Source organism: Pan paniscus, chromosome 5 (assembly GCF_029289425.2).
Source record: "Pan paniscus chromosome 5, NHGRI_mPanPan1-v2.0_pri, whole genome shotgun sequence".
Lineage (NCBI taxonomy): Eukaryota > Metazoa > Chordata > Mammalia > Primates > Hominidae > Pan > Pan paniscus.
The window spans coordinates 44,745,018-44,765,349 of record NC_073254.2 but is presented as its reverse complement, the minus strand read 5'-3'; the positions used below and the strand labels follow the sequence as shown (position 1 = coordinate 44,765,349).

The following is a 20,332-nucleotide window of genomic DNA, read 5'->3' as shown; positions in this document are numbered from 1 at the left end:
AAACCCTGATTTTCCCAAGATAATTATTTTGAACCCGTTTAAACATTTTATTTTAGATGTCTTTTTCTTTTTTTTCCCCGAAAGCCCGCTGGCTCCTAGGTTGGCTGTTGCCCTAGGCACAGCCGAAGCCGCCTGTGGTTCTGCACTCTGAGGTGCAGAGAAGGCCGGAGCGTCACAGGGAGGCTCAGGACGTCAGGGAGCTGAGGGCCTAAGATAAATAAAGTAAAAACAACCGCTGTTCGAGACTCAAGTCCCCTGTTCTCTCACCTCACGCGGGCACAGGGAGCCCCCGGGCTGCACACTGGCCAGGGGCGGAGCTGGATCCCGGAGAGCCGCTGGATCCCGGAGAGCCGCCGTCTCCGCTTCGCCGCCCTTCGCGCGCCCCACTTCAGCCTTTCAGCGTAAGGTAGGAACCTTTTTTCCAGACGGCAAAGAAAGGGAAGACTTTGCCGGAGAAAGAGGCAGTGAAGGTGAAGATGGGCTCCTGGGTCTGGGCGTTGTGGAGGGTCACCTGCCCCGCCTCGTAGTCCAGGGCGACTCTCACGCCGCGCGGGATCTCGCTCAGCGGCAGGTCGGTGCCCGGGGAGGTGCTGGCCCAGCACTGCTGGTGCGAGATGATCACGGCCCAGACGCCGTCCTCGGCGCTGAGTCCCATCTCTCCCTTCCTCCTCACCCCCTCCCCGGCCACCCCCACCGTGCAGCCGCCGCCGTCGCCCAGCTGCACGTCAACCTGCCAGCGGTGGCGCCCGGAGGAGAATCCCGGGAAGCCCAGAACCGCCGGGAGGCCGTCGAAGCGCAGGGGGCTGTCTGGCAGGTTCTTCTTCTGCCGGGTGTACCTCACTGACTTCCCGTCTTCCGAGAGAACCAGGCTCCGGCTGGCGGTCTGAGGGTCCAGAGTGATGACCCCTAGAGGGAGGAGCGCGCAGACATCAACAGCGGGCGGCAACCACAGATGTTCCTAGAGCAGGCAACGCACGTGGGAGGCAGAAGGAGTACTGGACTTGGGCAGCATGCCATTGGGCCACTTCTCTGAACCGCCCTTCTACCTAATCAGCAAGTGGTGCTGTTAAGGATTTGCTTCTCAAAGTGCGGCGGGAGGGACCAGCAGCATCCCCACTACCTGGGAGTTTGTTAGAAATGCAGAATATTGGGCCCGATCCCACCCTACTAAATCAGAATCTGCATTTTAACAGGATCCCTAGGAGACGTTTCTGCATATTAAGTTTGAAAAGCACTTACCTATACCAGAGTGAGTGAGGTGATGCTTATGGAAACAACTTCTAAATTAAGCACCAATTTAAAAATAAATGTGATTTTTAAAAAATTGCACATTTTTTGCTCAAATCAGTGGAGAGCCCAGCACAATGCTGCTCAAAAAACTAGGGCTTGATAAGTATTTTTCAACGAGTAATATCTATACAATTAGATGACATTAATTGAGCACTTACTATGAGTCAGGTAATATACTAAGCTCTTTGCATGTATTAATTTATTTTGTCCTCACAGCTACTTATGGGACAGGTACAGTACTTTTATTTTCATTTTACTGATGAAGAAAATATTGTGGGACAGAGGCTTAATAACTTGCCCAGTGTCTCAGAGCTAGCAAGAACTGGAATCGAGAACTCAAGCAATCAAGCTCCAGAATTCATGCATTTTATTGCTCTGTTTGCTGCCATGGATTGAATGGATGAATGGAAGAATGACTCCCCAAATCCCAAGCTGTTTACCTGAATCTATTTCCAGATGATGCGCCAAGTTTTCTGAGGGAAGCAGAAATAGAAAGAGAGATCTGTGACTTATTACTTCTTATAGGCACCCCCAGGGGCAAGGTGTCTTGAGTACAATGTGAAGATGAGGACAGAAGACTCGGCTTCTGCTGCGGTCTAGTGGAGGAGAAGGGTCCTCACCCTCCTGGACTCTCAGTCCTGCACCTGTCCTTAGGGAGTGGAGGAGATGCTCTGGGAATCGTGCCCCTGAATAAATTGAGATCACTAAGGGAAGGCTCTGGGGAGGGAAGATGTCTCGAGCCAGGTTTCAAGGGCAGAGAAGGATGGAGATGGGTGGAAGACAGGAGGGCAGCTAATGGGACTGGGGAAAACTGTGGCGCCTTCCCCTTTACCTGAGAACATCCTCATCATCTCTGGGAGGGTGAGTATTTTCCTGTGGAAATCACGGATCTTCTTGACAAGGTCAGGAGAAATGGCCTCAGGACTCACAAAAGTCTTCATCTCACACCTGCAGACAGGTTTGGTAACCAGTTAGGTCCAAATTCCAAAAACAAATGTTCGGGTGAGACCAAGTGAGGCTGAAATCAGACTAAAGAATGATCTTGGCGTCTGTGGTGAATAATCAAATTTAGTATCATTTCTTTACTTTTGCTGGAAATGTGTAGTTACTAAAATAGGAGGCATTTCAGTTAAACCTCAGAGGAACTAAGGATAATCACTTCTCAAGAATTGGAGGTAAGCCCCTTTAGGAGAATGTTTAGTTCTCTAGGGGCTGAGGGACAGAGATCATTACCCCTTTTGGTCTCTAGAGGGCAACAGGGTACCATTTGAAAACAGCCTTAAATTACCCTTGTGTATGCTGTTATTTGCAATGAAAATATTGCAATGAAAAAAACTCCTGATTCTGGTCCCAGCTCAGTCCTCATTAGACACTTGCTGCATTACCTTGAAGACTCTTCACCCCCTGGGTCTCAGTTTCTTCATCAGACTGGAAGACCTCCAAGCCCTTCTAGATCTAAACTTCTAATGTGCTTTGAAAAGCATGTTTGGAGACACTTCCTGATTCATGGACCCTGGGTTTATCCTCCCTGCTCGGGAATAGGCACAAAGCACATGACAAGTGTTCCGTAGTCACTACACCTCTCCTCATCTCAGTGCAGACTGCTAATGCTTATAGCAGACAGGGAAGGAAAGGGCCATGCATTTACAATGCCTCTGGCTCCTGGTGGCTGTCCTTTTACAGTAGCATTAGAAAATTCTGAAGGAAACCAGAGATGTGTGTAAAAAATGAATGAATGAAAGAACAGGCTGGTATTCCTGGTTTCCATGCTTATCATAGTCTACAGAAAGTATTCCCCCTTTAAATTACATTTTAAATGGTGTTAGATACTGACTCAAGTACTAATAATTTCATAGATTAAATAAATGTTCCTGGATCAACCTAAAAACATGATTATTATTTATAACTTCACTTCTAGGGGAAAAATGTGTCCCCAATACCAACCAATCAATTTAAAAATGAACCTTTAGAACGCAAATCTTTAGTAAGTTTGGACTGTTTGTGCACAGTTGAATGAGACAGTGTGTCTGCCAGAGTGCCTTTGCTTTCCTGGCAAAGTGGGTGGCAGTAAGTGCCCCTGCCCCTTCCCATTCAGTCTTGATGTTGAGTAAAAGGAGGCAGGACCAGGGAGTGGGCCCTACCTGCTCTGGTTGACTCTGACATCCTGCAAAAGAAAGACAAGAACATACATTTAGTTTCCATAAGTCCTTCCTGTCAGGGATTCTGTACATCACTTTTCCCTTAAAATATGAGCTCAAAACTCTCCTTCTGCAGAGAGTTGTCCTGTTTAATTACCTACTCATTAGATTGTTCTTTTACATCATGTTTTCTTACTAATTTGGGTTTCTGTAGTCAGTTCATTTGTGCTGGTTTCCCTGTTTCAGCCTTATCGTGGGGGTGGGTTGTGTCTGCAATGATTGGGAGGTGGTAGAGAGCAGGGGCCTGCCTTCAGTTATCAGCTGGACCTGATGTGAGCCAGGATCACATATTCATAACCATAGCAGATACCAGTTATTGAGTTCTTTCTGTATATCAGGAATCATGCCAAGCATTTTTTATGGATTGTTTCTTATAATTTTGCAATAACTTTATGAGGGAGGTGCTATTGCTGTCCCCATGTTTAGAGAGGCTAAGAGACTCACTCAAGTCACACAATTGGAAGAGCCAACATTCAAATCCAAGACTGTCTGACCCTAAAGCCCTTAACATGACCACAGCGTATGACTTGGGCAAGTCTCCAGCCCCTCTGGATCTGCACCCCCTTAACCTCTCTCCACTTCCCTTTCCTGCCTCTCTCCAGCCCAAAGCATGGTGCCCACCCCCTTCCCCGTGGAGTCCCTCTCTTATCCTACAAAGTGGTGAAGTGTCTCTCACTTGTAGAAGCTCACTTGCTGGCTGCTGACACTTCTCCTCCAGCTCCTTGACCTGGGCTCCAAGCCGGGTGACTTCCTCAGAGACCTTTGTGATATATTCATCCCTCTCCTTCCAAATCTGCTGCTCCAGCTCCCTCAGCCTGGCCAGCAGGAGACATCGCTGCTGCTCCAGCTCCTGCTGCAGCCTCTCAAAAGCTGTTTCCACCTGATGCTTCTTACTTTCGATCTGAGTCTTCAAGGGATAAAAGGCAGACATGGTTAGGAAGGGGCTCAGAGATAGCTTCCAGGATGATCATCTATATACTTATTATTGATTAACAGGGATAGGGAGTAACTGGTTCCAAGACTCATTCCATTTACTAATATGCCTAGAAGTAGTTAGGTCTCAGGATGAACTTACCAATGATGAGGGCTGTGCTACTGTCTTAGCTAGATACTCTAATAATAATGCTACATTATGCTCTCAGAATGATGTTGAACTTTTCAAAAATATTTCCACAACTACAATACCATCGTAACCCTACTATGCCTTCTTAGAGTTAGGTGGGGAAGACTGTAATAATTTCTTAGAGGCAAAAGGAAGTTGTGATTGGAGTCAACACAACTTAGTGGGAGAGTGTGTAATTTTGGTTTTAGCTGTGGAAATCGCCAACTACAGGGCATACTTTGATGAGAGCTGAGGGATGGTGGATAGGTTGCTTTGTCCCCACACTCTCTCCTTGGTCAAGGTACCAGAAATCCTCACACTGTGATTCCTCCATAACTTTATAGCATGAAAAAAGAGGCGTGAGGGATCCAGATGTAGCCACACCATCAGCCTACTGTCCTCAAGGTCAGCCTGTAGTCAGGACTAGAATCCCAACACTAACATATATTTTTGACCCCAAGCTTCCCATCTGAAGGTGGTGTGTTCAGGCAAACAGACTAGGATGGAAAGAAAAATGAATTAAGGGTCAAGAAATCCAGGTTCCTCATGAACTTCAGCTTTGCTATGTGGCCTTGGCAGCATTGCTTTTCTGGTCCTAAGTTTTCTGCTCTGTAAAATGTGATATACAAGATGGATCTTGGATTGCAAGACATCAGAACCACTTCTAGTGCTCATGGTCTGAGATCCCAAATGCCTTTGTGCAGCCACAGGAAGGTGAATGAGAACAGTTTGTCAGTTCTTTTCAGCCAGGAAACAGATACCAGCCAACGGGTTTCCCCAGAGTCTCTTAAGAAAACCTTCAAAGGAAAAGGTAGCCAGTGACGTGGCCTGTACCAGCAGCACTTGAAGCTTCTGGTCTTCTCGACACTTTACATCCTCAATCTCATCTCTCTCCATGCTCAGAGCTTCCAATCGACTCCTGAGACGATCCTGTGGGGAGAAGAATGGGTGGATAGAGGTGACTGAATTAATAATTCAACTCACAATTATTAACTATCACATCCTGGGCACACTGTTGAGTGCTGAGGGGTTCAAAGGTGGAAAAGGCCCAGTCCTTGCCCTAAAGAGACCACCATCTCAGGAAGAAGTCAATGTCAAGTGATTAAAATACAGATAGATAAATGCAATAGTCCAGGGGTACACACAGTGAGATGGGAACACAGAGGTCAGCTCTGCCTGTAGGCCTAAGGGAAGGTTTGGAAAGCAGAAAACATTTACAATGTGCCTTGAAAGATAAATTTCCAGTTGAATAGAGAGGGAGAGAAAAGGACTTAGTGCCCACAGATGTGAAGGACCTCTTTAAGGAGAACTACAAACCACTGCTCAAGGAAATCAGAGAGAACACAAACAAATGGAAAAACATTCCATGCTCATGGATAGGAAGAATCAATATTGTGAAAATGGCCATACTGCCCAAAGTAATTTATAGATTCAGTGTTATCCCTATCAAGCTACCATTGACTTTCTTCACAGAATTAGAAAAAAACTACTTTATATTTCATATGGAACCAAAAAAGAGCCCACATAGCCAATACAATCTTAAGCAAAAAGAATGAAGCTGGAGGCATCATGCTACCTGACTTCAAACTATACTACAAGGCTACAGTAACCAAAACAGCATGGTACTGGTATCAAAACAGACATATAGACAAACATAACAGAAGAAGGGCCTCAGAAATAACACCACACATCTACAACCATCTGATCTTTGACAAACCTGACAAAAACAAGCAACGGGGAAAGGATTCCCTATTTAATAAATGGTGTTGGGAAAACTGGCTAGCCATATGCAGAAAACTGAAACTGGACCCTTTCCTTACACCTGAAATAAAAATTAACTCAAGATGGATTAAAGACTTAAATGTAAGACCTAAAACCATAAAAACCCTAGAAGAAAACCTAGGCAATACCATTCAGGACATAGGCATGGGCAAAGACTTCATGACTAGAACACCAAAAGCAATGGCAACAAAAGCCTAAATTGACAAATGGGATCTAATTAAATGAAAGAGCTTCTGCACAGCAAAAGAAACTATCATCAGAGTGAACAGGCAGCCTACAGAATGGGAGAAACATTTTGCAATCTATCCATCTGACAAAGGGCTAATATCCAAAATCTACAAAGAACTTAAACAAATTTACAAGAAAAAAACAAACAGCCCCATCAAAAAGTAGGTGAAGGATATGAACAGACACTTCTCAAAAGAAGACATTTATGTGGCCAAACCTATGAAAAGAAGCTCGTCATCACTGGTCATTAGAGAAATGCAAATCAAAACCACAATGAGATACCATCTCACACCAGTTAGAATGGTGATCATTAAAAAGTCAGGAAATAACAGATGCTGGAGATGATGTGGAGAAATAGGAATGCTTTTACAATGTTGGTGGGAGTGTAGATTAGTTCAACCATTGTGGAAGACAGTGTGGCGACTCCTCAAGAATCTAGAACGAGAAATACCATTTGACCTGGCAATCCCATTACTGGGTATATACCCAGAGGATTATAAATTATTCTACTGTAAAGACACATGCACACATATGTTTATTGCAGCACTGTTCACAATAGCAAAGACTTGGAACCAACCCAAATGTCCATCAGTGATAGACTGGATAAAGAAAATATGGCACATATATACCATGGAATACTATGCAGGCATAAAAAAGATGAGTTCATGTCCTTTGCAGGGATATGGATGAAGCTGGAAACCATCATTCTCAGCAAACTAACACAAGAACAGAAAACCAAACACCACATGTTCTTACTCATAAGTGGGAGTTGAACAATGAGAACACATGGACACAGGGAGGGGGACATCACACATTGGGGCCTGTCAGGGCTTGGGGGACTAGGGGAGGGATAGCATTAGGAGAAATACCTAGTGTAGATGACAGATTGATGGGTGCAGCAAACCACCATGGCACGTATATACCTATGTAACAAACCTGCACGTTCTGCATATGTATCCCAGAACATGTATAATAAAAAAAGAGAAAAGGACTTAGTGCCCCTGAATTGTATACTTAAAAAGAGAGAGAGAGGTGGGAGGAGGGGAGAAGAGTATTCTAGGAGGAAGAGACTATGTGCAAAAAGTATCGGAAGCAGGAATGAATAAGACAACTCAGGAAAAAACAGCAAGCGCAGCTCAGTCTGGCCAGACACGTGGTGCCTTGAGGAGGGAGGCTGAGCGATGAGGCCGGACAGGGAGGAAGGATCCCGACAGCAAAGGGCCTTGAATGTCTTGCTAAAGACCTTGGACTTTCTTTGGGCACTAGGTATACATGGGAGGATTTTGCGCAGATGAGTGACTTTGTGTTTTAAGAGGATCTGTCTCCCAGCAGATTGGAAGGTGACTGGAAAGGGTGAGAATGGAGACAGGAAATGCCATGGAGACTGCAAAGTCTGCGCAAAAGATAGGGAGAACCTGGCTGTGAGGGTAAGGCAGAATTAAAGATTTGGGAGATGTTTCTAAGGTAACCACTTCCAGACCTGGTGACTGGATGACAAGAGAGAGATCTGAGAGGCTGACAGGAAAGTGCCCCAAGGCCAGATGGGGAATTCTCACAATTCTGGACTACTGCCACCCTCCCTTTCTCAAGAAGAAGAGCAGTGCTAGCAGGTTCCCCTTCCCAGCTCCTCCCTCCCCTCTGCGCCCTGGCAGTCAGGGCCCTATAAATCCCATTTCCAGTCTGGATCCTGGGAGAACAAGTTTACCCTGCCCATAATCTGCAGAAGATCCCACTCGGCATTGGAGCTTTCTTTCCATAGTGAGTGAAGCCAAGGCTACAGTTCTTTGCACTCCACCTCTGTGGGATCCTCTGAGAGCTGGAGCTGAAGTTCCCCCCAGACCAGGAACTACCACACATCCAAGTGGAGCCCTATCTGCCTTCAGTCTGGGAATGCCTCGAAAGTCCCTATAACCTTAGGGTTCCCTGATGTGGAAGCCTTTCATCCAGATCCCCGCCCGATTTCCTCCCCTCATAACAGGACACCATCCTGCCCCAAACAGGCCCTAGGTAAAGCTACACTTCTTACCCGGTAGGGCTGAATGGCCTCGTCCAGGAACCCCACGGTGTGCGCCTGGTGCGTGGGACCCTCCCTGCAGAACACACAGAGGAACTCGGCATCGTTCTCGCAGAAGAAGTAGATCTTCTCGCCGTGCTCCTCGCAGTAAGTCTCTCCCAGCGGGCCCAGGGGCACAGGGGCCATGGGAGTCTCTGCCTGCTCCTCCTCTTGGCAGAGCGGGCAGAGCAGGATCTTGCCCGAGGATTGGGCCCCCATCTGGGAGAGCGCGGGGAGGCAGAGCCGGCAGAAGGTGTGTCCACAGGGAACGGTCACCGCATCCTCCAGCGGCCCCGCACAGAGGGTACAGGCGGGCAGCTCATGGACCACCTTCAGGGACGGGGTTGCGGGCATCACGGTGCCTTCCCCAGCCCGTCCACTCCGGTCTCCTCAGCCCACGCGAGTTCCCTTTCCCTGAAATCGAGTCACACTTACATGAATCGCAGAGGGAAACGGCTGCAAGGCTGAGAGACAGAGAGAGAGAGAGAGACAGAGAGAGAGAAAGAGAGAGAGAGAGGCAAGAATGCCAGCACAGGGAAGCCACCTGGCTCCGCCTCTTGTGTTCCCTAGAACCCTGGCCACCACCTATCAGCGGAGTGGGTCCAAATTCCAGGGCGTCTCGAATTACCCAGAATTTCCCAGTGGCGGCCAAGTAAGCCAGTTCTTTACTCCTGGCTCCTTCTGGTCCCTAGGGTGGAGAACAGAGCACACCATGAGGTCACAGGGGGATGGGTTTCCTGGAATCTGTAGACCACAGTGGCTGGGGAGAACTGGGGAGCAGAAGCTTCCTGTCAGATTGAGCAGGTGGGAGCCATAAACTTCTGGCTCTGAGGCGTGCCCACAGCATCAAAGTCCAGGCTGGAGTGAGAGGTGTGGACTTCGGGAGATTCTGCGGGAAGTGTGTGGGCGGGACGCAGTTTCGACACTGCAGGTAGGGTGTAAGGATTGCTCATCGGGTCCCCTCTTCTGCTCTCCTTTCCTCCCTCACCACATCTGCCCATGGTGGCCCCTCCTACGGTCCCAAATCCCCCACCTGGCACAACAGTCCCCTTTGGGGTTCGGGTAACACTGGACTATTTTATTTATTTATTTATTTATTTATTTATTTATTTTTACTGTAGCGGGGAGAAGGCAAGAAACCATAATGCAAATGATTTATGTTGATACACATTAGAAAACGATTAGTCAGAAAGATAATCAGTTTCAACCACATTTATCTAGGGTTTAGTATTTTTATATTACTACATTCAATTTTAATAACCCTCTAGGCAAACATTATTACCTTCCTTTTACAGAGAAAGAAATGTAAACTGACTTTCCAAATGTAAAGTGACTTTCCAAAGGTCACAAAGCTAGAAAGTATCACGTCAGGGACGATCCCAGTCTCCTGGCTTAAAGCCCTACGCTCCTCCCACACCTCACGCCAAGACCAAGATCTGCAGCCACGGTCCTTCACCCATGCACACATCTGTGGATAAAACCGGGCCTTCCCCCATTCTCCCACTGGGTGATCAGCCTAGCCCCTTGTGGTTGCTCCCTTTTTACTCTAATCACTTTATTACCTCCCCTTCCCATCCAATCTCTGCTCTTCCTGCCACGAGTGCAGCCCAGGAACTAGTTTGTCCAATACAGGAGCCACCAGCCACATGTGTCTACTGAGCACTGAAATGTGGCCGGTCTGAATGGCGGCATGCTGTATATGTAAAATACATACCGGATTTCTTTTTTTTCTTTTTCTTTTTTTTTTTGAGACGGAGTCTCGCTCTGTCTCCCAGGATGGAGTGCAGTAGCGCGATCTCGGCTCACTGCAAGCTCCTCCTCCCGGGTTCACACCATTCTCCTGCCTCAGCCTCCCGAGTAGCTGGGACTACAGGCGCCGGCCAGCACGCCAGGCTAATTTTTTTGTATTTTTAGTAGAGACGGGGTTTCACCGTGTTAACCAGGATGGTCTAGATCTCCTGACCTCGTGATCCGCCCGCCTAGGCCTCCCAAAGTGCTGGGATTACAGGCGTGAGCCATCGCGCCCGGCCAACACACCGGATTTCAAAGACTTTTCACAAATTTAAAAATGTAAAATATCTTATTAATGACTTTTTATATGGATCACATATTGAAATGATAATATTTTGGAAATATAGGACTAAATAAAATAACATCATTAAAATTACTTTCACCTGTTTAGACTATTTTTATATGGCCACTAGGAAATTTTAAATTGCGTATGTGGCTCACTTTGCGTTTATGTTGAATAGCATTGTTCGGAAGACAGATCTGACAGCAAATTATTTATGGTCACTCACCTTCTTACTTGTGTGCCTAGGGCAAGCTGAATAGCCTGGCTGGGCCTCAGCTTTCTCATTTATGAAATGGAGATCCTAATAGCACTGATGTTGCAGAGCAGACACAGAAATAAGATCATACTTTTAAATTGCTTGTATCAATGTAAGTTGTACCGTCATTGTAAATAAATTCTGGCCATTACTAGTTTTCTTTCTCCTCCCCATCATAGGAAATATTCCAGCCTCTTTTGAGGCCTGCAGCAGGCCAGTTGAGGCATCACCATTGAAGTTGCTGGTGCAGTGTACACCCTGGCACAAGGACCTTATCTGAGTCCCCACATTCTCCTGCTTGCTGATGGGCAAGCCCTGGGCTGGCTGATACCTCCAATCTCTTTGGAGACAGCTGGCCATGTGGCAGAAAGGCTGGAGTGGCATCTCCACTCTGTGACCCAGTCTCCCACTTGCCCCCAAAAGAATATTTCTTTTGACAGTGGACAGCTGACATATCACCACTTTCCTTCTACTGTGAGTGTCTCTGGATGGGCAGAAAGGAATGGCCAGCCCCTGGTTATGGTCATCTAAGGTCACCTCTGAAATGCTGTGAGCCCCTCTTCCTTCCTCTCCTCTGCTATTTCCCATCTCTGCTGTTGGCAGGAGAATAGAACCCTGGCTGCCAGAGATGCAAGTGTGTGACGATATGGGTGCTGGTGCATATTTAGTATGTGCCTGTGTCCAGCCATGTGCATGTGTGGGTGTGTGAGTGTGTGACCCAGCCCTTCCCCCGTGGCCAAGCAGAGAGAGTGGCCTTGAGGAAGCCATAGCAGCAGTACCAGCATGGCCTCTGCCGCCTCTGTGACCAGCCTGGCAGATGAAGTCAACTGCCCCATCTGCCAGGGTACCCTGAGGGAGCCGGTCACTATCGACTGCGGCCACAACTTCTGCCGGGCCTGCCTTACTCGCTACTGTGAGATACCAGGCCCAGACCTGGAGGAGTCCCCTACTTGCCCACTCTGCAAAGAACCCTTCCGCCCTGGGAGCTTCCGGCCCAACTGGCAGCTGGCTAACGTGGTGGAGAACATTGAGCGCCTCCAGCTGGTGTCCACACTGGGTTTGGGAGAGGAGGATGTCTGCCAAGAGCACGGAGAGAAGATCTACTTCTTCTGTGAGGATGATGAGATGCAGTTGTGCGTGGTGTGCCGGGAGGCTGGGGAGCACGCTACCCACACCATGCGCTTCCTGGAGGATGCGGCGGCTCCCTATAGGGTAGGAAAGGGGAACTGGGGGATCCCAGGGTGGACTGGACTGGACTAAGAGAAACAGGAGAATTGTGGATTATTTAGGCCACCCGGAGGCCAAATTCTTTCTCCTTACTTACATGATCACCCAGGCAATAGACCCAGGCATGGAAAATTGTGTTTATGTTTTATGTTTTTTTGAGTGTGTTCTGTGTTCACTTGTGGCCAACAGATAACAGGAGTTCAACAAGTACTTGTTGAATGAATGAGTGACCAAACATGAGTGTGTGTGTCTGTGCCATGGATCAGGTGTGTCTGAAGTTTGCATTTGAGGGAATGATTGTACAAACAGTGTGTATATGTGTTAATGTTTGCATGTTTAGAAGTGTGTCTGGTGTGTTTGGATGGGAGTCTGAGTATGTATATATTTGAGTGTGTAAGTGTAACTGAGAGCTCCTGTTTGTGAATAAATTCATGTTTACATATATTCAGGCTGGGTAAATGTATGTGGCATGCCATTTTATCTGTCATTAAATGAATGTGTGCTGGTTTTAGTTGTTTATGCATTGTGCTTATGAATTATGTTTTAGTACAAGTCTGTGTGTGGATGTCTTAATTAGTTAATTAGCAGTTGATAGTGAGAATTCTAATATATCTTTGAACACACATATTTATCATGTGTGTGTACCTGTTCCTAACTCTATTCTGGAGCAAATAATTTTGAAAACAATTTATCAATTATTTTTACATTACCCAAGTTTTTTCTCCCCTCTGGAGTCATACACAGATAATTGATTTCAGTAACAAGGGAGGGTTGTTATTTACACATGTTCCTTTGGGATGAGTAGGAAACTCAGAATGATTTCAGTGCGGGGCATATCAAACTCAGTACAGACCCCAGATACCACTTACCCGAAGCAAAACACAATAGAATGTTAAACCTGAAGGAAGACTCAAGTGGGAAAACCAAGTCACCGCCTCTAATGGCACAGGATAAAGGGGAAAAGTCCTGGCCCAAAGTCTTGGAGACAAATCAAGAGGAACAAGACCCAAAGGGAGTAAGCTGTCAGGGTGGTGAAGGCTCGGGGATTGTCAGCTAAGGAAGGGACTCCTCTCCTGGGGCCATTTCATTCCTGGAGGCAGAGGGTCAGATGACCAGACAAACCTGAACAAATCATTTTCCATCTTGAGTATTTTATGTTCCTTCTCCCCAGGAACAAATCCATAAGTGTCTTAAATGTCTAAGAAAAGAGAGAGAGGAGACTCAAGAAATCCAGTCAAGAGAAAATAAAAGGATGCAAGTCCTCCTGGTAAGTCATCACCCCTTCCCCAGGTTCCTCCCCTTCCTCAGGGTCCAGTGTCTTCCTGAAACTGAGGCAACATAGATTATAGGGCTTTGAAGTTATTATGAGTTTAAATCCTGACTCTGACACTAACTCTATGACCTCAAGCAACTCTCCAACTTCAGTTTACTTATCTGTAAAATGGAGAGTAAAAATCATCATGACCTCATTGAATTACTGTAAGCATTAAATGAGATTGTGACTGTAAAGTAGCTCAGGGCTGTGCACATAATGTGCTTTTCGTACAAGACAGGAGGTAGGGTGTCCCCACCACCTCCTCCTACACCTCCTGTAAGCCCTACCCCTTTTAGAAGCTGCAGCAGATGGTGCTGAGACAACACTGTGAGTCTTGCTTCCCGAAATGGGATGACAAGTGAAAAGGAAACCATGACACAGTTCCAGATCTACCTGGGGACAGGGGAGGAAGAGGAGCAGAGGGAGAAGGAGAAAGCAAACTTTCTCTTGGGCTCGCCTCCTGCCCCCTCAGACTCAGGTGTCCACCAAGAGACAACAGGTGATTTCTGAGTTCGCACACCTGAGGAAGTTTCTAGAGGAACAGCAGAGCATCCTCTTAGCACAATTGGAGAGCCTGGATGGGGACATCTTGAAGCAACGGGATGAATTTGATTTGCTGATTGCTGGGGAGATCTGCCGGTTTAGTGCTCTTATTGAAGAACTGGAGGAGAAGAATGAGAGGCCAGCAAGGGAGCTCCTGACGGTGAGGCCTGAACCAGAACCCTGCCCCACCTGTGCTGTCCTGTGACTCTTGCATCTTTGTCTTGCCTAAGCCATGTCTCCCTGACTCACACATCTCTGTATCCCAGATGGGAGATGGGTCAGAGGACCAGAAGGTCTCAATTCTAGTTCATGCTTTTCCAAGAGTTCCCTGGTCACTTTTTGCTCTCTGGTCTCCACCTCTCCGTCCCACCATCTGCCAAATAGGGAGGATACTTTCCTTAAATATTTCGTAGGGCTTTTGTGAGGATCCAACAGTAAGATGGAAGTGAAAGTAGCACTTTGAAAAGTATTAAGTACGTTGCAAACCATTCTCTATAACCTAAATGTCACCAACCACCAGTCAGGAAGTTTGTCCTGGTCTATTTCACTTCCTCACACTGGAGGAGAGATATTGGGGTCCCCACAAGGTATTGGAAAGGCAGCATGACTTAGAATGATGCTCTTAGGACTGAGAAACAGGAGACCTTGGTATGAGACTTACTTTGCCTCTAATGAGCAGGGGAAGGTCACTTCACCATCTTTATCTAAAAAATAAAGGCTCTGGGCTCTGATCCACAGAGGTGGGTGAGTCCTAATGCTCTGTGACTCTATGCATCTGGTATCCTTTTCCTGTCCAGGGCTAGAAATATATTTTGTCTTTTCCAGTCATAAGAAAAGTGGGAGGAACCTGGGCAACATAACAAAACCCCATCTCTACAAAACAAAAAAAAAAAAAAGAAAGAAAATTAGCCAGGCATGGTGACAAACACCTGTAGTCCCAGCTACTCAGGATGCTGAGGTGGGAGGATCCCTTGAGCCCAGGAGGTTGAGGCTGCAGTGAGCCGTGATCACACCACTATATTCCAGCCTGGGCACCAGAGTGAGACCCTTTCTCAAACAAACAAACAAACAAAAAATAAATAAAATAAAAGTAAAAAAAGAAAGGAAAGAAAAATGGAAAGGAGAAGCTGGAAACTGAATCCCTGGTATCTCTTTCTCCTAGGACATCAGAAGCACTCTAATAAGGTAAGCAATATAGTTTCTCTCTTTTCTTTTTCCATATAAATATACATACCTGTACCTCATGCCTAGTTATTGCCACACAAGTATATAACATTCTCACTTAAGGATACAAATTTACATATAAACCTCTATATACCCAAATGCCTTCTCAGGTATATCCATAGATGCCCAAAAATGGGCAGTGGGATTCATCCTACAGGAAGTACGTCTGCCTGCAGGAACTAGCACCTTCATGCCCTATTAGAAGATGACCGACTGAGTCTGGAGACATTATTAAGGATGATAATTCCCAGACCCAGCCATTTCTGTGCCCCTAGATGTGAAACCAGAAAGTGCCGGAAACCGGTGGCTGTGTCGCCAGAGCTGGGCCAGAGGATTCGGGACTTTCCCCAGCAGGCCCTCCCGCTGCAGAGGGAGATGAAGATGTTTCTGGGTAAGAGAACCCCAGGCCTCCACAGAGCACAGGTGGCCATGAAGCCCAGGTTTAGGAGTGGCCTCCACGCTCCACTGCTGAAAGGTGTGACTTTGGCAAGCCTTATTCCTTCCTGTGCCTTGATTTCCTTATTTGCAGATTTTTACAAAATCTGCCTATTAGGATATTGTGACAATGAAGAAAGAGAATAAAGGTGAATATTTCTGGTGAAAAAGTTAAACTGATTTTAAAATAATTCAACAAATCTGATCAGTGGTCATTAAGCAATATGAAAGATAATGATTAACAATATATCATTCTTAATAAGTTAAAAAATCCCACAGCGACATTTGTAATATATGATAAGTTTTTGATGATGAACATTGTTAATTAACAGCCAACAACAGTTTATCTTGACCCTGTGGTATCTGGCTCGTCCCTCCTTCCTTCTCTCTTTCTCTTAGTCTGGCTCAGAGTTAGACGGTCCTGCGGGGACTGTGCTCCACTTCCTTTTCCGGAACAGGGAGTGGTGGTAGGGTGTGGGGGAGGGTTTGGAATGAGAGTCAGGAATGGGACATGGCTCTCTGCCAACCACCTCCTCACTAACCATGACAGAATGAATGATGACACCAATTTTTAAATGACCCACCCACAGTTATGTCACCCTAGAAGGACTTTTCCCATAATTCCATTTCCTGCAAATACTTCCAGTGACCTGTCAGTGAAGGAAATTTCACTCTAATCAAAGGCTGACCTTTGACTCTCCCCCAAATTATTTCCAAGTGGAATAATAAATAAATGAACCCATTTCTCTATTCATTAAGCAGATATTTCTTGAGCATTTACTATGTCCTGGGCTCTGCGGGTACAGAGGTGAGCAAGGCAGACATGGTCCCTGTTTGCTCAGGGCTAGGGCAGTGGGGCTCCCATCAGCAGCAGCAGCTGCATTGCCCAGGAACTTGTTAGAAATACAGATGTTCAGCTCCACCCCAGAGCACCTGAATCTGAAACATGTGTTTTAACAAGCGCTCCAGATGATTCTGATGCAAGCTTGGAACCACTGGTCTAGAGGATTCCAGCTTCCATTCTTCTTCTTGTCCCTTCCCTCTTCTTGGCCTCAGTTTTCTCATCATTAAGTGTCTGATGGTTTTGTAAGACTAATAAAATCTCATCCTGGTTTATTTTCTTTACAGAAAAACTATGCTTTGAGTTGGACTATGAGCCAGGTAAGCAGCCTGTGTCAGGATGGGAGAGAATAAGAAGTCCTCGGAAAGGAGAGGCAATTTTGCAGGATTCTATACTGAGCACTACAATAGTCATAACAAACACCCATGGATACATATACACATCATATATATTATATATACACATATGTGTGTGTATATAATACATGTGTGTATATATACATATGTGTGTGTGTGTGTGTGTCACATTGTTTGTAAGGCTCTCAGGAGAAGCATGAAGAAAGGACAAGCACATACACATACTACATTCGTGGTATGAAGCTCACATCCTGATCTGCACATGTTGAGTAGATAGAAAGATTAATGCAGAATGGGATAAAGTCCATCTGGGAATGCTTTCTGGATAAAGGGGACTTTGATCTGGGTTTATAATCACCTCTTTAGAACGGTGAGGAACCCCTGATTCCTCTCAGATGTCATTTCACAGATGACAGAAGGAGGGCGGCCTGTGGGTGGGAAAAAAATGAACAGAATGGACCCCTTCAAGGCTGTCATTTCTCAATCAACCAGCCTAAGACCCTGGGAGTCACGGAGTTGTTGGAGGGGGTTCTCTAACCCACGGATGGACCTAAATTTATGGAAGCTTCTCAATATGTCCCTTTTGGTTATCCCCACAGCTCACATTTCTCTAGACCCTCAGACTTCCCACCCCAAGCTCCTCTTGTCCGAGGACCACCAGCGGGCTCAGTTCTCCTACAAATGGCAGAACTCACCAGACAACCCCCAGCGTTTTGACCGGGCCACCTGTGTTCTGGCCCACACTGGCATCACAGGGGGGAGACACACGTGGGTGGTGAGTATAGACCTGGCCCATGGGGGCAACTGCACCGTGGGTGTGGTGAGCGAGGATGTGCAGCGGAAGGGGGAGCTTCGGCTGCGGCCAGAGGAGGGGGTGTGGGCTGTGAGGCTGGCTTGGGGCTTCGTCTCGGCTCTGGGCTCCTTCCCCACACGGCTGACCCTGAAGGAGCAGCCCTGGCAGGTGAGGGTGTCTCTTGACTATGAGGTGGGCTGGGTGACCTTCACCAACGCTGTCACCCGAGAGCCCATCTACACCTTCACTGCCTCCTTCACTAGGAAGGTCATTCCCTTCTTTGGGCTCTGGGGCCGAGGGTCCAGTTTCTTCCTGAGCTCCTGAGAAGGAGCAGTTACCTACTCTCCTCTAAGTACAGGACTCATATCAACCCAAGTACCATGTGGACTTGATCCCTGGCTGAATCACCTGGACGACTTGGAATAGAAAAGACTGCTTTAGAAGATGGGATGGGGCCAGGTGGTAAGGGATAGAGGAGAGGACACTCAATCTACTGATCAAGTCCTTTCCCCAATGCCCAGTGGATGGCCAGGGTACCTGGGGACTCAAGCTGCTGCCAGTTCTGCTCACCACCATCCTTGCTTGGCACAGAAGTAGCTGCATAGAAAGAGCACTGGATTTGAAGTCAGAAGACCTGGGTTCTTGAACCAGCCTGGCAACCAGTTGTATGACTTTAAACAAGGCATCTCACCTCTTTTCATCTTGTTTTCTTCCAATAGTGTTAGAGTTCATGTAATCACATTCTCTAGAACCATTTAGTTTGTGTTAACTATGAACCAAGCAGTGTGGTGGCCACTGGTGACTTGAAAATATAGAGAAAAAAAAACCTGCTCTATATCTGAAAGAGCTCTTAAGAAGACCAGAGAAACATAAAGAGGAAATTACAGCACAGTGTGGTGGGTGTTACGGGAAGTCCAACCCCAGCATTATGGGAGTTCAGGGGAAGGGGCATAGCCCAGCCTGGAAGGAGAGGGTGAGTGGGGGATGGCTTTCTGAAAAGGGTGGTCTAAAGGATGCCTACGGTCAATAGGGAAAAGAGGGGAAGAAGCATCTTAAGAAGAGGAAACAGCAGAGAACTGGCTGGATGACCTGTGACTCATGGAGCACTGGGTTGTCTCCATTGTCCTCATGGGCAGATGTGTGCCATCCCCAGCCGACACCACTCACTGCCTCCTTCCTCTTGGTGTTGCCACTTCTGGGTGAGATTAAGGTGCAGGGCCTGGGGGCAGGAGGACATAAGGTATAGCCACAAATCATAACCCAGGGACCACACTCAACCCTGGGGAAATCGTCTTCCTGATCAGTTGATTACCATCTGAGGTCAAGAAATGAGATAGTGGAAGCAAATGGGTCACAAATAGCTCAGCTGTGGGCTCAGAAACTGCTAGGTAAAAGAATTCCAGAAGGAGGCCAGGGCATAAGTTGGATGACTTATGACCTTTAGCCTAAAAAATTGAGACTACCGTAATTGAGACTACTGTAGTGATATCTGAGAAATGGGATGGAAGAGTGACCATGTTTTATTTTCTTGTTCTTGTCACTACTGTATTTTATTTTGCATAATCATGCCCTTCACTGACAGTCTCCTTAACATCATCTGTTTACTCTGCTCAGATGTAAACTACAATGCTCTGTCATCTCCCTACTGGGTCTCCTGGGAGGAGGGGAGCCATCCAGGGTGCAAACTCAAAGGCAGAGGGCACAGCGTGCTTAGGCCCAAGCTTAGAATTCAATTGAGAAGTTCTGTTGTTCATCCTTAGCTCAGCAGGTAGAAAAGAGGTGGAGATCAGAAGCCAGGGATTAGAGATTGAATTGCTTTCCCTGGGAGTGTGCAGTATCTCATTAAAATGTTGTATATTCAAAAAAATACAGACACACACAAGTGCCTATATAATGATAAAACATATCCAAAGCACCCAAACCTGTGATTCCACTAAAAAGTAGATCCTATTTTTCTGTTTATTTTTATTGGCTTTAGCTGTGTCTTTTGAAAGGACTATTATCCTCTAAAATGTATGTGTATGAAGATCCTGGCTTGCAGCTCGGGAGCTTTACACATCTTGTGTCACTTTATCTTGGTAACAAGCCAAGATCATGCAACCAGTTCATCCGTGTCTGACCCAAGAGCTCTTAACTGCTATGCTGCACTGCCTCATTCAGAGATAGATGCCTGCATGGGTCCTGGCGATTATTTTAATGCTGGCTACACCCCCACAGGTGACTTGGATTCAGAAATACAATTTATATTTCTTCTTTTTAAATTGTTTTATTTTATTTTTCTTTTAATAGTTATATGTCAGTGAGAACAATTTATATGTCTTACACTGAGAAATAAAACTGCTCATAAGTGAAAACTCTCATGTTGGTCTGTCAGTATCTGCTTCTCCCCTAGGGTAATTTTACTTGAAGTTTACTTGCTTTCGGAGTATGGAGTCAGCACAGGGGGAGTGGATAGATCCTAAAACCTGGTAACTTCAAGATAAGGCAGCTTAATGAACCTCCTTGCTCTGCTGGCCAGAAGTGGGACTCTGGGTTCCCTCCCCAGGAAGTGCTCAAGTCTAGAGGCCCCAGAGTCCCAGCTACCCTTTCCGACTCTGAAGGACTGTTGCACATTT

General features: G+C 46.5%; 2 protein-coding genes across 3 annotated transcripts; one reads left to right on the top strand and one right to left on the bottom strand.

The window, feature by feature from the left end:
* The first annotated feature begins 202 nt into the window (after positions 1 to 202).
* TRIM10 (tripartite motif containing 10) lies at positions 203 to 20,213 on the top strand. 2 transcript variants are annotated; one of them, XM_008955108.5, is made up of 10 exons: positions 203 to 406; positions 8,634 to 8,761; positions 11,163 to 12,195; positions 13,382 to 13,477; positions 13,998 to 14,228; positions 15,231 to 15,253; positions 15,568 to 15,683; positions 16,856 to 16,888; positions 17,524 to 17,699; positions 18,239 to 20,213. In XM_008955108.5, exons 3-10 carry the CDS (start codon positions 11,767 to 11,769, stop codon positions 18,320 to 18,322), a joined length of 1,188 nt encoding a protein of 395 aa, XP_008953356.1. In that variant the 5' UTR covers positions 203 to 406; positions 8,634 to 8,761; positions 11,163 to 11,766; the 3' UTR covers positions 18,323 to 20,213. The 2 variants fall into 2 exon arrangements, with proteins under 2 accessions (XP_008953356.1, XP_003829794.3); XM_003829746.5 differs by having other exon boundaries at positions 17,524 to 20,213.
* TRIM15 (tripartite motif containing 15) lies at positions 389 to 10,784 on the bottom strand. The gene is made up of 7 exons (XM_003829747.4): positions 8,627 to 10,784; positions 5,425 to 5,520; positions 4,165 to 4,395; positions 3,432 to 3,454; positions 2,123 to 2,238; positions 1,731 to 1,763; positions 389 to 906 (listed from the first exon to the last, which is right to left on the bottom strand). The coding sequence occupies exons 1-7, from the start codon at positions 9,005 to 9,007 to the stop codon at positions 389 to 391; spliced, it is 1,398 nt and encodes a 465-aa protein (XP_003829795.2). The 5' UTR covers positions 9,008 to 10,784.
* Positions 20,214 to 20,332: the final 119 nt, after the last annotated feature.

Excerpts from the sequence above, each read along its gene's own strand:
- TRIM15 (XM_003829747.4), bottom strand. The coding sequence starts at position 9,007 with ATGCCCGCAACCCCGTCCCTGAAGGTGGTCCATGAGCTGCCCGCCTGT. Across the intron at positions 4,396-5,424 it reads AGAAGCTTCAAGTGCTGCTG|ACTCAGATCGAAAGTAAGAA; the intron begins GTACAGGCCACG and ends TATCCCTTGAAG. Across the intron at positions 907-1,730 it reads TCATCTGGAAATAGATTCAG|GGGTCATCACTCTGGACCCT; the intron begins GTAAACAGCTTG and ends TCCTCCCTCTAG.
- TRIM10 (XM_003829746.5), top strand. The coding sequence starts at position 11,767 with ATGGCCTCTGCCGCCTCTGTGACCAGCCTGGCAGATGAAGTCAACTGC. Across the intron at positions 15,254-15,567 it reads ATCAGAAGCACTCTAATAAG|ATGTGAAACCAGAAAGTGCC; the intron begins GTAAGCAATATA and ends CTGTGCCCCTAG. Across the intron at positions 16,889-17,523 it reads TGAGTTGGACTATGAGCCAG|CTCACATTTCTCTAGACCCT; the intron begins GTAAGCAGCCTG and ends TTATCCCCACAG.